The 14725-nt window shown below is 34.6% G+C and overlaps 1 protein-coding gene across 1 annotated transcript; it reads left to right on the forward strand.

Annotated features, from left to right (window-relative positions):
* The first annotated feature begins 450 nt into the window (after positions 1-450).
* LOC137922277 (uncharacterized) lies at positions 451-14258 on the forward strand. The gene is made up of 5 exons (XM_068765247.1): positions 451-643; positions 3077-3313; positions 8726-8939; positions 10727-10951; positions 13028-14258. Exons 1-5 carry the CDS (start codon positions 563-565, stop codon positions 13153-13155), a joined length of 885 nt encoding a protein of 294 aa, XP_068621348.1. The 5' UTR covers positions 451-562; the 3' UTR covers positions 13156-14258.
* Positions 14259-14725: the final 467 nt, after the last annotated feature.

Raw genomic sequence — 14725 nt, forward strand, 5'->3', positions numbered from 1 at the left:
GGATGTCAAGCGGCTACAGCCGCGTAATTACAATTATGGTGATGAAAGCTAAGGTTATTCAAATATTTCTAAACATGGTTACTCTGCTTTGAAAAACAAAAAAAATGTTTTTATTATACATTTAAGTTAAATAATCTTCCAAATATGCATATTAATTTTAAACAAAATATTGTGTAACAAAATAAATATATACATTATTTTGTTCGACAGTGGTTTTAATTTAAATTAATTCTGAAATATGTAATGAAAGAACAGAAAAATATGTTTCCCGATAAGAAAATAGTTTTAAATTATTTTATAAATAAACGCATTCAATTTATTTCTACTTAATTTCCTAACTCTATAATTTTTGTAACACAGTTATATACGTATATTTATAAAATAAACCGCCATAGTAACGGTTTAGAGTGAAGTTACTCAGCAACCGTGCAATCAATAATTGAAAGGTTGCTCCTTTCTTGCGGCTAGGTTCACTCTTTGATTCGATTTCAACTTGGGAACTTGTCTGTTGTACGTTAAATATAAAATTAAAGTTATTCTTTGATTTTGTGAAATAATCACCATGACGGTGCTTACCAAGGGTAAATTTATGTCGGTGGACAGCGCCAAATTGCCGCTCGTCCAGGAGATGTTATTCCCTGAGGTGAGTAAATTTTATAACTGCGCAAAATAGTTTTATTTTTTTTCTCAAAGTAAAATTTTCCATGTAATTGCATATATAATAAGATAAAAAACATTTAAATTAGGTATACTGCGCATAAAACTCCTTTGATATTCTTTTGTACACGCATAACATGCATGTATAAAATTTCGCCGATGCAAGCAAAAAAATCAATAACGTAATTTTATCCTCGGCTATGCCCGTTTGACCTATATTGCGGCGTAGAATCTAGAATAATTAATTATTAAATAGAGAAAATCTAATGTATATAGAAATATTTATAGCATCTTTCATATTTCAAAGGAAAAATATATATTTTTTACGTGTTAAAACTATTTTACCAAAATTTATAACTTTTTGTATTTAACAAGAATAGTTTGCTTATTTTAAGGACTAAAACAAATGATTGTTGATTGTCAGTAAAGAGTTTCGAACCTTTTACACATATTTTCAATCCTCCTGTGTTAAGCGATGCTTATAAAATAATTTGGCTTTTAACTTTTTAATATGTTGAAATATCATTCTTAAAAGTGTTTTATTCATTAATTTTATATTACTTGTATACATTTTTCTTTAAAGCTTTTACATCTATTACCAATCATCCTGTATTGCCAAAACATATGGTTGCTTAAATAGTTCAAAATATATTTCATTTATTCATAATTTATCCCAATTTTGAATAGTTGTACTCCAGTAGTGGTAGACTGAGACTTGCGATCATTGGTCAGGGGTTCGATTCCCGAGATACAGTCTTATATATAATTCAAACTTTGTGCATTAATTACATGGGATTACCACTGCACACAAAGAAAGGTTCCAGAGGACTGGCAGCTGCATCCTCTGTGTACAATCATACCACCTTGCAATCGCCATACTGTCTGCCTAGTTTGACGATTATGGTATATCCCTTCATAGATAGGAGAGGCCTATGCCTTATATTGAGTGCCTATGAGTTGAAACAATGATGTCCCAATTCTGGCCATTTGTAGCGATTACTTCACAAGTTTTGTCAAGGTGGATCAACAGTAGATATGAGAATTAATATTACATGTTTATGCATAAAATAAGTACTAGTAACTTAATAATGCTTGCATTAGGGGGACCTATTGATTTTTATTGCTTCAGCATTGAAAATTTATATACTAGATGGCGAAAGGTTGTTGATAGTGAATATGAATATATTGTGGAATATAAATAGAAGCTTGTTAAAAATGTTGTCGTGTGAATTTAACTTAAGAATGCGACATTATTTTACAATCTCTTTAAAATGTTTGATCTAGTATGGTTGATAGTAGAAGATTGTTTTGAGCCTAGTCAAATATCAACTATAATCAGTTTGATAATACCTAAAAAGTGAATTAAACTTTTAAATATGTCCTGACTTGAGAAAGGACTACAATGAACTCGGGGTAAATTTATTTTTATGTGATTTTTTTATGATAAAGGTATATTGGCTTATTTAAAAATTTAAATTTTTGGAATAGCTGAGGAAGCTTGAAATAAATACTGGTTCATCATAAATCATTAAATGCGAGATTAAATATGGTATACCATAGTCCAGTATTTTGTAATATTTTTTGTACCATACCCCTAATTTAGTCTTTTTAAAATTCTTATTCTCCATATATGTAACATACATATAACAAAAGGGTTAAACTCATGTCAAGTCTACTTTCAAATATGCCACTGTGGTGTGAAACTGGTCTTTCTATATAGCTGAAATCTGACCTATCTTTAAGTGGAGAAGTATTTTTACTATTCAAGCATTTTGTGTGATGTTAAGAGAAGATATCAAAAAGAGATAAAGCAATGAGCGTTCCAAACATCTTTAACTGAGAAGGACATTTAATAAAAAATATGTTAACAAAAGTATCCTGAATAATTTGTTTTAATGATCATTATTAAAAATATTTAATCAAGAGATATACCTGATCTGATGTGAAGTTGCAGACTGTACGGTCAAGAGTAATAGGCCTATCTCACTACAATAGAAAAAATAATTATTTTAACATATTTAGAGTGATCACATCTTACAGGGTGATTGGAAGTTAGTGTAGTTCTATAGATTTTTGCTGACAAATAAAATACTTTCATCCGTATAAATCTTTAGTAACCGCTAGGGCTTCAAGGTTCTGGAGAGCATGGACTGGCAAGCATAGGAAATCAACACACATAGAGGATAGACAATGTGGTTGTCGGAACAAGCTGGATAAAGGACTCTTCCGACTGTTCCTATTGGAATTTTTTAGATGTAGGCTTATCTCCAGCGGTGGACATTCTTCAACTGAAATGATGAATATCGATTTTATTTCCGTAGCGCCAAATCAAATGATTTGAACTTTAGATGTTACAAGGGGTTTGTTCGTTGTCTTGCGGTGTGACGTCATTGGTATTATTGTGTTTATGAATTTTCAGACTAAAATAGCGGTGCCTCCCACGGCACCTCCTACGGCCCCGGTGCCAACTCCACCGCCGCGCGGACCCGCCTCGAGCCTGCGCCGGCGCTCCGTGGCGGTGCTGTTCCACATTATGAACATCTCGCTTCTGCTGATCCTGTTCATTGCGATGGGCGTGATGATCTACCGTCAGTACGCGAGGACCACCGTCGTGCACCGCTACCAGGGTTACTGCACTATCCCCATCGAAAATAAGGTGACTTTCGATTTTGTTCAGTGTTCATCCACCTAGGGTTCGAGAGGTGGTCGTTTACGGTGGACTATAAGAATACTTAAGGTCATCCAGATGGTCATCATGCAAAATCGAATCAGAAATGAGTAGATTCGCAGAAGAGCTAAGGTCACCGAGGTAGCTCGAAGAACTGCTCGTCTTGCTCTTGCTTCGAGCTGGTAGACGCCGCGTGGGAAGGCTACCCACTGGGTGGACAGACGACATAGTTAAGATCGAGGGAAATCGCTGGTTTCGGACATCGAAAAGATTTTGGGGGACGCATATGCTATATAGTAGTATATCGGCTGAAAAATAGAAGATGTCATTCACAGTGACCACTCGTGTACATAATGAGTAGATTTCTGATGCCAAATTTATTAGAAAATAGAAGCAGATTTAGCTCCCTGATATAATTGCCCACAACACAGACATATTTTTGTTTTGGTTTCTTTTATAATATCTATAATACAGTTGTAGATTAATCCTTTGGCGTAATTATAGGATTTTAACCAGTTTTTTTGATGAACTTCTTAAAATTCATATATATGACCATTCAGAGATGTAATAGGGGAGGATACCGTACATACACTGTTGCCAATATTAGTCATTATTTTATGGATGTTAAAGAAAAGCGTATTATAAACTTAATTTTACTTATTTCGGTAATTACGTATTAATGCCACAGAAGTACAAGCATTAGTTAGTAAGCATGAATTTTTTTATTACTTCCAAATAAATTAATTTGGATAGGAAAATTTATAAAGATTATGGGAAAAATAAAGAAAAAAATCATAATAATATAAATAATATTTTATTTCAAAAAATATTGTTGATGCATATCTACATTAAACGCGCCAAGTAATTTTCAAAATACACAATTATTATCAAAATTATAACATGAAAATGTTACACTTACCTTTTATCTTTTTTAGAAACAATTTTTCGTTGTATCTTTCGACACTATTTTGCAAAAAACACTGATTGTAATAACCGCGGGAACCAGTGTAATAAATGTTTGGCGCCAAACATATGAAATATGTTTTTTTTCAAAAACTTCCTGTCAATATTTGGTTTTTCCGTTCATAAATCAACGTGTAAATATCAAATTTATTTAAAAAGTGAAAATAATACCTCAGGACAAAACGTAATGAGCCATGGGCTATTAAAGCGTGCGATGTAGATCTACATCACCGCGCATTTAAGGGTTAAACCAGGCAATAGCAACCAAGACGAGGATCGACCTTGGGTTCTCTTGTGTCAGAATTCTAAGCGGTAATAGTCAAGTAACTGTCTAACACGATGTCGCTACATGGGAGCCCTAGGAGCGTAGTGACTTAGGAGTTTCTGCCTAAGCGATCTAAGAGCTCGTGGGCCTCCTAATCCACTGAAATAGTAGTAGCAGCCTGACTCGAAGCTTTTCAGGTCCTCGAGCGTCACTGCCTTAAAAGAGGCTTTTATAAGTGGCTGTGCCACTTGTCTGAAGAGTAAGAAAGGTCATTTTACTCAATATCTTTAAATTAAGAGTTAGGTTTCGTAGACGGGTCGTGACGAGGCCGTGGTCCAGGACACCTGGTTGCTCCAACCCTTTACTTTGGGATTATTAAAATAGGGCAAAGGTATCCCCTACCTACACAGCGTTGAAGGTCTTTCATCGGTCATTCAATGCAAACCCAGGAAGGGCAGCAACGTGAAGTGGAATCGTGTTACTGCTGTACGCGAGGATGTTGGGGGACGCGTAACCTCTCTAACCCTGGATATGTGCAATGGTAAGAAAAGGACCAATATTTAGCCACTACCGCACATGCAGTTGTAGTCGTGCAATGAAATGCACCGCCCGCCAACCCGCTGATAAATGCGGTATGCGGCAAACAATGCGAATCACACAACCGCCACCACCAAATTACTCAACACGTGTTTCACCCCTCCACGGGGCATCTTCAGGAGTCATTTACACCGATTAGTACCAAATACAGAGTAATGGCTAGCGGGCGGTGCACTTGATTGCATGACTACCACCGCATGTGCGGAAGTGGCTAAATATTGGTCCTTTTCTTACTTAGGATGGACTTCCGCGAGGTAACGCCTGATTCCATTAAATATGTGCAAGGGTTTTAGTGAGTAATTCCACATAACCCTGTCTTTCTCTCCGAGGAGAGGGTATCTTGTATCCAATCAGATTTTCTCCCCGATATAAAAACTGTTAAATTTGTATCCGCGGTTGCATAATAAGTAAGTACTTTTATTTCTGCGTACATAGTAATTGTGTTATGCAGTGTGGCAATTGAGAGGATGCGTTACGCCTTGATCCAGGACCCCTTTCGTCCTTGAATTCCATTTAAACTCTGACGCATGTCGCTTATGCCTACCGCAATCATTGCCGGAAGTACGCGGCAGACGAATCGCTCACGTGTTTTTTAAATTGGCTCACGTGTTGTTATATTCCAGACGGTTTTCGTTTATGTATTGCGTGTGAAATTAATGATTATTTGTGAGTTTGTGACGTCAGCTTGCTAGTGGTCCAGACTTGCGCTGTCTGCAACCAGCGACTTTACATATGCCGTCGGTATATCTGGTGGGTCCAGGTGAAGAACCTTTCCACCACAAGCTGTTTATCAAACTGTCTCAGGGGCGGCTTGACCTATAGTCCAGGGTGTGCAATGCACACGGGCGCTGTCATCTCAAGAGACAGCCAAGAGCATCGCAAAGTTAATACTATTAGCCGGGGGTAGAGGGGGGGTTGGAATCAGGCCTAGGGGGCGCCAGGGTTTCATTGCACATGGGCTAGAGCCGCCCCTGTACTGTCTGTGAATCTCCTCATTTCTGTTACAACTCCTCAGCGAAGTTCTGAGCAATTCTTAATTTCTCTGAATGACCTTGACTCAACCTTAGTTGACCAGGTGAACTTGATTCCGTCTGATATTCAATGAATTAATAAATATCGGATTTTCAAATTTACACCAAATTTTTTTTTTACATGGCAAAACTAAATAGTGAAAAAATAATTATAGGTACATAGTATATATAGTTAATAATATAAACGCAATTGACACATGTGGGTAAGGCACTATGGTGCAATAAGGTGCAATATCATATAAAAATTCAATAACTTTTTATTTAGTAGGAATATTGACATGAAATTTGAAATAGTAATAGACTAATAAGTAGAGATTTAAAATATATTAAAGAAATGAATTTTATATTGTTAAAAATAATTAATGTAGTCACGTAAATTTTTTTTAATAATATAGGAATAAACGAAACATTACAAGCAAGAATAATTTATCATAATTATGTATAAATTATTATAATCAACTAGATATATTCACTAAATATGTATGTATCAACAAAAAAAATTAATACCTAACATAAATGTCTGATCGTGTAAGATGTCTGATAGTGGAAAATAGTTTCTAAAAACAGTAATTCAATACGAAAATTATAATTAAATAGGTGAATATATTATTAACTTACTTTATAAAAATTACAAAATAATATTCTAATTCATAGTAATATAAATAAATACGATTAAATAAACATTTCCCTAAATATTATCTAGTAACAATTCTTTTGCTTCATCCTCTAATAATAAAACTTTTCTTGTCTTTGACCAACTTTTACTAGAAATATATATAATGCTAAGGCCTCGTCCGTTGAAAAAATCATTAGTTGCAGTCCGTCATTTTCAAGCCAAGTCAAAAGACATCATCATCAATTCAGGAGAAAAATACCGCAATTTTTCATTAATAGTAGCTTGTGTTGTTTCACCAATTGATCTCGGTGCTTGTAAATGAGAGAAACTTATCTGATCTACCCCTGAATCTCTTATTAATTTTGTTACCTTTCTTTTCTTTGTAACCTCAGATGCTGCTTCATAATCTTTGCAAGGCCTTCCTCTTTTTGATCCAGTAAGTGTAGGCTCTGACGTGGAGGCTTTTGGGTTGTCAAACTCGATGACATATTCAGAATTTAACCATTCTTCGTTATTAGTCATAAATAGATCCCTTGTTCTTGATGCATCTTTCCATTTAGATTTGAATTTGGGCAACAAAGATTTTTGAATATTAGCTTTGGCACAAGTAAATTGCGTTTAAATTGTTGTTTAAATAAGACTCTGCTGTAGTAATATGTTTTCCATGTTCAATGAAAGCGATACACAGGTCTTTAATTTTGATATTTAGTGTAGACATAACAATTCACTTTAAATTCAATTGCACGAAGAAAACTGTCACAATATAATATATTTATATGTATAATAGTATATTTAGTTTACACTTAAAGGGCACTAATATTGAAACAATCATTTTACAGCTATTTATACGTATTGAAATACGGCATAATTTATTGTAACGTGTGGAATTTCGCTCCCGATCTGATATATAAATAAATAGAAATGAGGTAAAAGTGATAAAAATTGATAATATATTTTAATTATTACAATTGAGGTTAAGTATGTCTTTACTGTATATGTAACCGGAAAAATATCGTGGTTTTATTGTATAATGAGTACGACTTAGATAGGTACCTATAGTATAAGTACGTACAACATACCTATATATATACATATATATATATATATATATATATATATATATAAAATATTATATACTCTTATGCCTATATTTATACTTTTTGAAAACCATTGTTACATAATAATAAGCATGTAAATAAAAAATAAAACTGTAGGCGGCTTGATTAATTAAGTAATTTTTAGTCTCCGTCGCGCTCTCTTTGAAAGTGAATTACAGAAAATGGGGCAAATATGGGCAAGATTTTATTGCTGATTCTGAAAGTAGATAGTTTAGCAAATATAAAAATCATAATTTCTAATTAGCGGCAATCAGCGATAACTACTAAAACTTTAACGACAATTTTATTTTTTTTCTCCATTTTTTTAATATTTTTTATGGGTTTTTAATTATAATTTTTATTTAATAAATACACCAAATAGTTTCTCATGCATATAAAAATATAATATTGTAAATTACGTAAAAGATATGTTAACGTTGGTTTGAAGTTGTCCTAGATTTTTTCAAAAAACTTCTGTTTAAAAATTCCGCAACTTTGAGGTCTCATTATTAATAAATAAAAAAAACAGAGTTTTACCTCTGTATACCATAGAGTGTATATATCGTACGACATATCAGACGAAAATGAATTATGAGATGATATTAATCTCGATGCACCATAGTGTGACATAGATAGTGTACAGAAACATAAAAAGATAAGTTCCGCGTTGTTGGGGGTATTCCTTGTTATATGAGAGACTTAGGTACTTACTGAGTTTGCGTTCTTCGGACAAGACGACGACGAGAGAACGTTAAAAAATCGCGTAATATGAAATCGTGTTATACCGCGTTATAGGAGGGATTATTGTACCGGGTCTAATTTATTACACAGGATTCGCAACTGATCGAGCCCAACCGCATGCCGCTGCGCTGGTCCAACGACCCCGATGTCCAGGTGATGAGCACCGTAGACGAGACCGCCACCGATCAGTTCTTGAACGTGCTACGCGAGGAGCTGGACATCGAGGGCATGGTGGAGAAGATATCCGTCCTCAACAACGGGCACCAAGTGAATTTCATCCATGACTTCTCTAACAACGTCACCAGTGAGTACCCACTAGTTCGACTTCTAAATTACGTTTCATCATCATATCAGCTGATAGATGCCCACTGCACGGCCTGGACTCAGCGGCTTTAACTATTGCTGTTCACCTAATGTCCACAAATTATATTTAATTTATAAATATAACAGTAAACCACTTGATTGAAAATGTATATCACCAGTTTGGTCATCAACTTGATTTCTATAGAGCCAAGCACAGGTTTCTACGTCCACGCCTACGGGCATGGGTCTAGGTCCAAAAAATTACCATGACCGGTTCTGCGCTCCCCGCAATGTGGTTAGAAAGTGTTTTCAAAATAAAATACATTTAAAAAACTTTTAAGTTAAACGGCTTTTTGATACCTATATTGTGGTGGTTGTGGAAAATATATGTACCTAGTCCGCCATATTGGAACGGCGTCCATCTTTAATTTTAAACTTTGTCATAATCATCGTGTTTTACTAGTGTAGCCCTTTCATTTGATACCCATATTGAGGGGGTTAAGGAAAAATATGTAATCCGCCATTTTGTATCGGCGGCCATCTTAGATTTATAATGTTATGGATTTTATTATATTGTATTTTCATCTAAATTAAATGTGTGTACCAAATTTCAGATCAATCTGACAACGGGAAGGTGCTTAAATTTCAATTTCTAATTTTGACCCAAACAAATTCCGTACGGGTCGAACTAAATAAAACCGTTTAAAAAAAAGAAATTAAACAGCGTGTGTTTTTGGATGCCTGATGAAAAATAGTTCATTGTAGAGAAGTTAACTCGAGACATCGTATAGTAGACATCCTAGACTAGAATTTTCAACCTTTTATGTGCCATGCTCCATCTTAAACTTTTTAAAATTCTTACGCCCTCCCTATGTAACGTATATATTCTTTATATTAAAGCGAAAGGGTTAAACTCGTGTCGAGTTCGCTTTTGTATTGTCCCCCTTAACAATGAAATTGCCCTCCTGTGGGGCCACATTGGGAAACAATGTCCTAGACGATGACCATTTCAAAGTTTGGGCTACTTTTCATAGTTCAGTAGTGTATTTGTTGAGCATTATCTGATTCCTGATGGAAAAGAATTTATTTTATGTTCGAATATAAATATATTACTCAATGTACAAATTACAGATAAAACACATTTTTAAACGGTTTTATTTAGTCCGACCCGTACGGAATTTGTTTGGGTCAAAATTAGAAATTGAAATTTAAGCACCTTCCCGTTGTCAGATTGATCTGAAATTTGGTACACACATTTAATTTAGATGACAATACAATATAATAAAACCAATAATATTATAAATCTAAGATGGCCGCCGATACAAAATGGCGGATTACATATTTTTCGTTAACCCCTCCAAAATGGGTATCAAATGAAAGGGCTACACTAGTAAAACACGATGATTATGTTAAAATTTAAAATTCAAGATGGACGCCGTTCCAATATGGCGGACTAGGTACATATTTTTCCACAACCACCAAAATTTGGATATAAAAAAACCGTTTAACTTAAAAGTTTTTTAAATGTATTTATTTACACCATAAGGGTGCTTGACCTATTCTATAACATATCACTTCTTTCTAAAAAATATTGACAAGGTGTTAGTTCTCTTACTGTTACATGAAGGTAAAATAGTATATATTATATTGTATGTGTGCTATTGACTTTAAATATTTATGTCAAAGTAAGGCACTTTCTCTTTTTTTCTTAACATTAGCAGGAACTTATATTTAGTGTGTCTGGTTTCTCTGTTTCCTAAAATAAATGATTTTTTTTTTAATTTACAGATATCGTTGACGAAGACCGCTGTTTCACAATGGAATTGGACCCTGAGCTGGTGCTGGTGCCGGAGGCTTTCATCCTGAGCATCGAACACGGCGGCGAGTTTGACGTGACGCGCGTGCGCAGTGCTCTGCGAGCCTTGCTGCCTGCCGTGAGGGAGCTTTCCGCCCTGCCCGGACCCTGCCGCACCCGCCCCACTTACCGTCTGCGCCGTGATGAAGATCACCAAGGTATCATCTGACACACTGTTGTACACTACATGCTTTGTATGATGGATGCACAGACCGCGACCCTCCGGTCGAATACTGGTGGCTCGTCAAAAGCAAAAATAATACTCTCGTACATTCCAAAAATATTGAATTCTATTCCAGAATAAAACAAAAAAAAATTAATTATCTATACTTCTGGCGGCCGGCCCGCCATCAGTTCATGATTTGCCCGAGTGGCCCCTAGTCTTAATAAGTCTGTGCAACCATGATTTATATTATAACATTTCTAACACTTCACTAACTCTGCTTCACTTCCAACCGGTCTTAATAAAAATCTACGGGGAAGGCTTATCACCACAAGTGGATGTCGAATGGTTGGAATGATGATGATATAAAAATGAATGCTCCATTTCTCTTTGTTACAACTTTACCATCTTCATTTTAGGTATTTATGAAAAAGTTAAGTAAACATAATGGTAATGGAAACTGTGTTTCTGATAGTTCTGGTAGAACTTTTTATATTTGAGAATTGACTGTTTGTTTAAAAGCTGCATCGGTCACTATTTATCATTACCAAAATTTATTGATTAATGTAATTTTTAATAGAGAAATAGTGTGATCATTTTAGAATATTGGAACTATAGTTGGTCAATCAGTTGGAAGGTGAGTCAATGACTAGAGTATTCGAATATCCTCCAATTACTTTTTCTTTTAAGACGATGGAGGCCCACTGCAAGGCATAGGCCTTTCCAAATATCACCACGATAGCTTTCAGGGACTTCCCGCGACTTTATCAATATCGTCGGTCCAGCTAAAGGGGGCTTACCCACGCCGGTTCTACTGGCTCGTGGTCGCCATTCGAGAACCTGACCCCAACAGCCATCGGTTGCGCGATGTTCCCAGCCCAATGTCACTTGACACGAGCAATTCTTCGAGCTGCATCGATGATCTTGATCTTTCTACGGATCTCATAATTTCTAATTCGATCTCGCAGCTAAAATAGCCCTCTCCATTGCTCTCTGAGTGCCCTTGAGCTTTATTATGAGGTCCGTCGTAAGTGACCATGTCTCAGATCTGTATGTCTTCATCGGCAACACACATTAAATTTAATATATAGTATTAGTAAATATATAGCTAGTATTTGTGTGCAGATTTTTTAAAGATTTTACATTGACATGACCATGACCACTCTAACAAGAGCGCATAAATGAAAAGAATATACACCAATACCTCGCTTTGTGTCGTTTCGTTTTTTTTTCGAAGTTGCGTCGCTGCTTAATTATTACAAATTTTCACTGTGCGTCGTTAGATTTTCGAGGTTGCGTTGTTTTAGGTTCGTGTCTTTAATTTTTTTTTCCTAAAGATGGCAACACTTGTTTCTAATTGCGCCATGCCATCAAAACTGAGGGACTCCCTTTCTAACTAAAAATCAACGCAATTTTAATACAGTTTTATTTTCACTTTGTTTTGCTAACTTTGGAGTTCAGTTTCAATTACATAGTGTGTTGTAATGTAGTGTGTTGTGCTTTTTTTAAAAGAGAAGAATAAATTAATATAATTTTTTACGTGTTGTTTCTGGTTACAAAAAAGGTATATATTTTTCCAATTTATTTATTGGCAGAGTTATATTATTATTGTTTTTTAAATGTTTACTTTGTTCTATTTTCTTTTTAAAAGTAGTATTTTCGTAACCCTGGAACCTATCTTCGATCTTTACATGGTTTGTTATAGAAAATATTAATTCAATTTGCGTCGTGTTTTTTTGAAACGTAACCACGGCGCTAAGTGAGGTATTGGTGTACCTTTATTTCAAATCATACTTGATAGTGATCACTGTAAAATATGATGCATTAATTTATTTTTCTATTGGGAAGCAACAGATCAGTAGCTTCTAGCAGTACAAAATTCAGGAATAGACAGTAAACAATTATAAATTTTAATATATATTATCATTACGTAATTTATTATATCTGAAATCATTTATTTTTGCATATACACTATACATGAATTGACAGCAAATGATTTATACATTCACCACTTTAAAACTTTTATGCTTAACATCGAATACCCTGTATTGATGGAATTTTTTTCAACCAGTGCACAAGCGCTCCGTGGAGGCCCAATCGCATGACTACATGCATTTCTCGGGCAAGCACATCCATGAAATAGAAATCGGGAACCTCGAAGAACTACTCCAGTATGAGAAGAATAAAACCAAAGAATAAATTCATCCAAATCCAGTCGTAGACCCCCTGACCAGTGGATGTAGGTTCTTACTGTAATCTTATTATACTTTATAACTCTTAAATGTCTATATAATCAGAACTATATATTTGTTAGACAAGTATTAATAACACCTTGATAGCGGGTATGGGAGTGAGACAGCATTTGAAGGTTATGACCACATCTGGATTTGTAAGAGAATACAATAGATGGAAACATCTGGAAGTAAATTTAAACCGGTTATTACAAATGCCAAAGAAAACCAAAAAGATCATTGTGCCACACGGACAAAAGAATGGAACGAATGGATCTATACTGTAGATCTATTTGAATGAATGAAATTCGTCCTCTTACTAAATTTAAAATTATACGTAGTACATTTTGATCATTCCAAACGTGTTTTTATTAACACCACTCTTCAAGTGGCTGTGTTTAAAACATATATGTTTAGTATTAAGTCACATGTGTTTATATTATTCGATTCACTTCACTAAAATTTGTGTGTTCATTTCTTACAAGCATATATTTTACAATAGACATTCTCAAGGTATTGTCCCTTGATTTATTTGACAGTGCGGATATCATTTAATACCTTAACTATGTTACCAGGCATTTAAATCATACTATATCTATCTTCAAAGGTAGTAGACCAACTAAAGAGATTGCATTTTAATTTAATTTGACGCCAAACACATTGCCATTGTTTTGTACCTTTTGCTTGATCTCAGAATCTCAAGTATTATTTAAAATTGTTCAATTTTTTTAAAACAAAGTATCAATTATTGTTACATTATCTGTGTTACTACGGATGAATATATAATCTATATTATTGTTTTTTTTTATCTTGCATTTATTATTCAAGCCGCCAGTTATAATTTAAGATATATTTGATTAATTAATATAAAGTACATATCTTATTTGGACGTACAAGAACAAATGTTTATTCGTGTTACTCAAAGGTTCCTTTTGTATTTGGTGCCATATAGCATTTTTTTTTTTATAAAACAATTCGTTGACTAAGTTGCGATTGTTTTAAGTTTTATATTGTTTAAATTTAAGTATAATTAATAAGGTAATTAGTTTTTAAGTTTTCATTTCTGTATCTTTTCGATTTAGAACAAAATAAACTATCCTATATCTATTCGTCTTTTATTTCAATGCAATCCTAAAATAAATACCTATACAAACTGACCAGCTTGGTATGTGCAACTCAGAGAAAGAGATCACTCATCAGATCCAACTTGGATGAGCAGCGTTCAGGAAGATTCTTAACTTCTCGTCCAAAATATTAGTGTCTGAAGATGAAGTCTGATGACTTTTGTGGGTCTTATAAGAAAACTCAAGGTCATCCAAATACCAAAGAGTTATCGGAGTTAGCTGCGAGATCGAATCAGAAATGAGATTCGTTGAAGCAGCTTCAAGAATTGCTGGTTTGAAGTGACCGCCGTTGAGGATGGAAGGGTTTTAAGTGTCGACTACGAGCTGGTAGACGGCGTGGGAAGACCTACTAGACTCCCACCGTGTGGGCAAGGAAGTCACAGGAGCGATCTTTGATTTATTCCTAAAGAGTAA

This window comes from Battus philenor, unplaced genomic scaffold, assembly GCF_028537555.1.
Source record: "Battus philenor isolate CCGP_79_NKW_IND1 unplaced genomic scaffold, ilBatPhil1.0.hap1 SCAF_2, whole genome shotgun sequence".
Taxonomy (NCBI): Eukaryota; Metazoa; Arthropoda; class Insecta; order Lepidoptera; family Papilionidae; genus Battus; species Battus philenor.

Excerpts from the sequence above, each read along its gene's own strand:
- LOC137922277 (XM_068765247.1), top strand. The coding sequence starts at position 563 with ATGACGGTGCTTACCAAGGGTAAATTTATGTCGGTGGACAGCGCCAAA. Across the intron at positions 644-3,076 it reads AGGAGATGTTATTCCCTGAG|ACTAAAATAGCGGTGCCTCC; the intron begins GTGAGTAAATTT and ends ATGAATTTTCAG. Across the intron at positions 8,940-10,726 it reads CTTCTCTAACAACGTCACCA|ATATCGTTGACGAAGACCGC; the intron begins GTGAGTACCCAC and ends TTTAATTTACAG.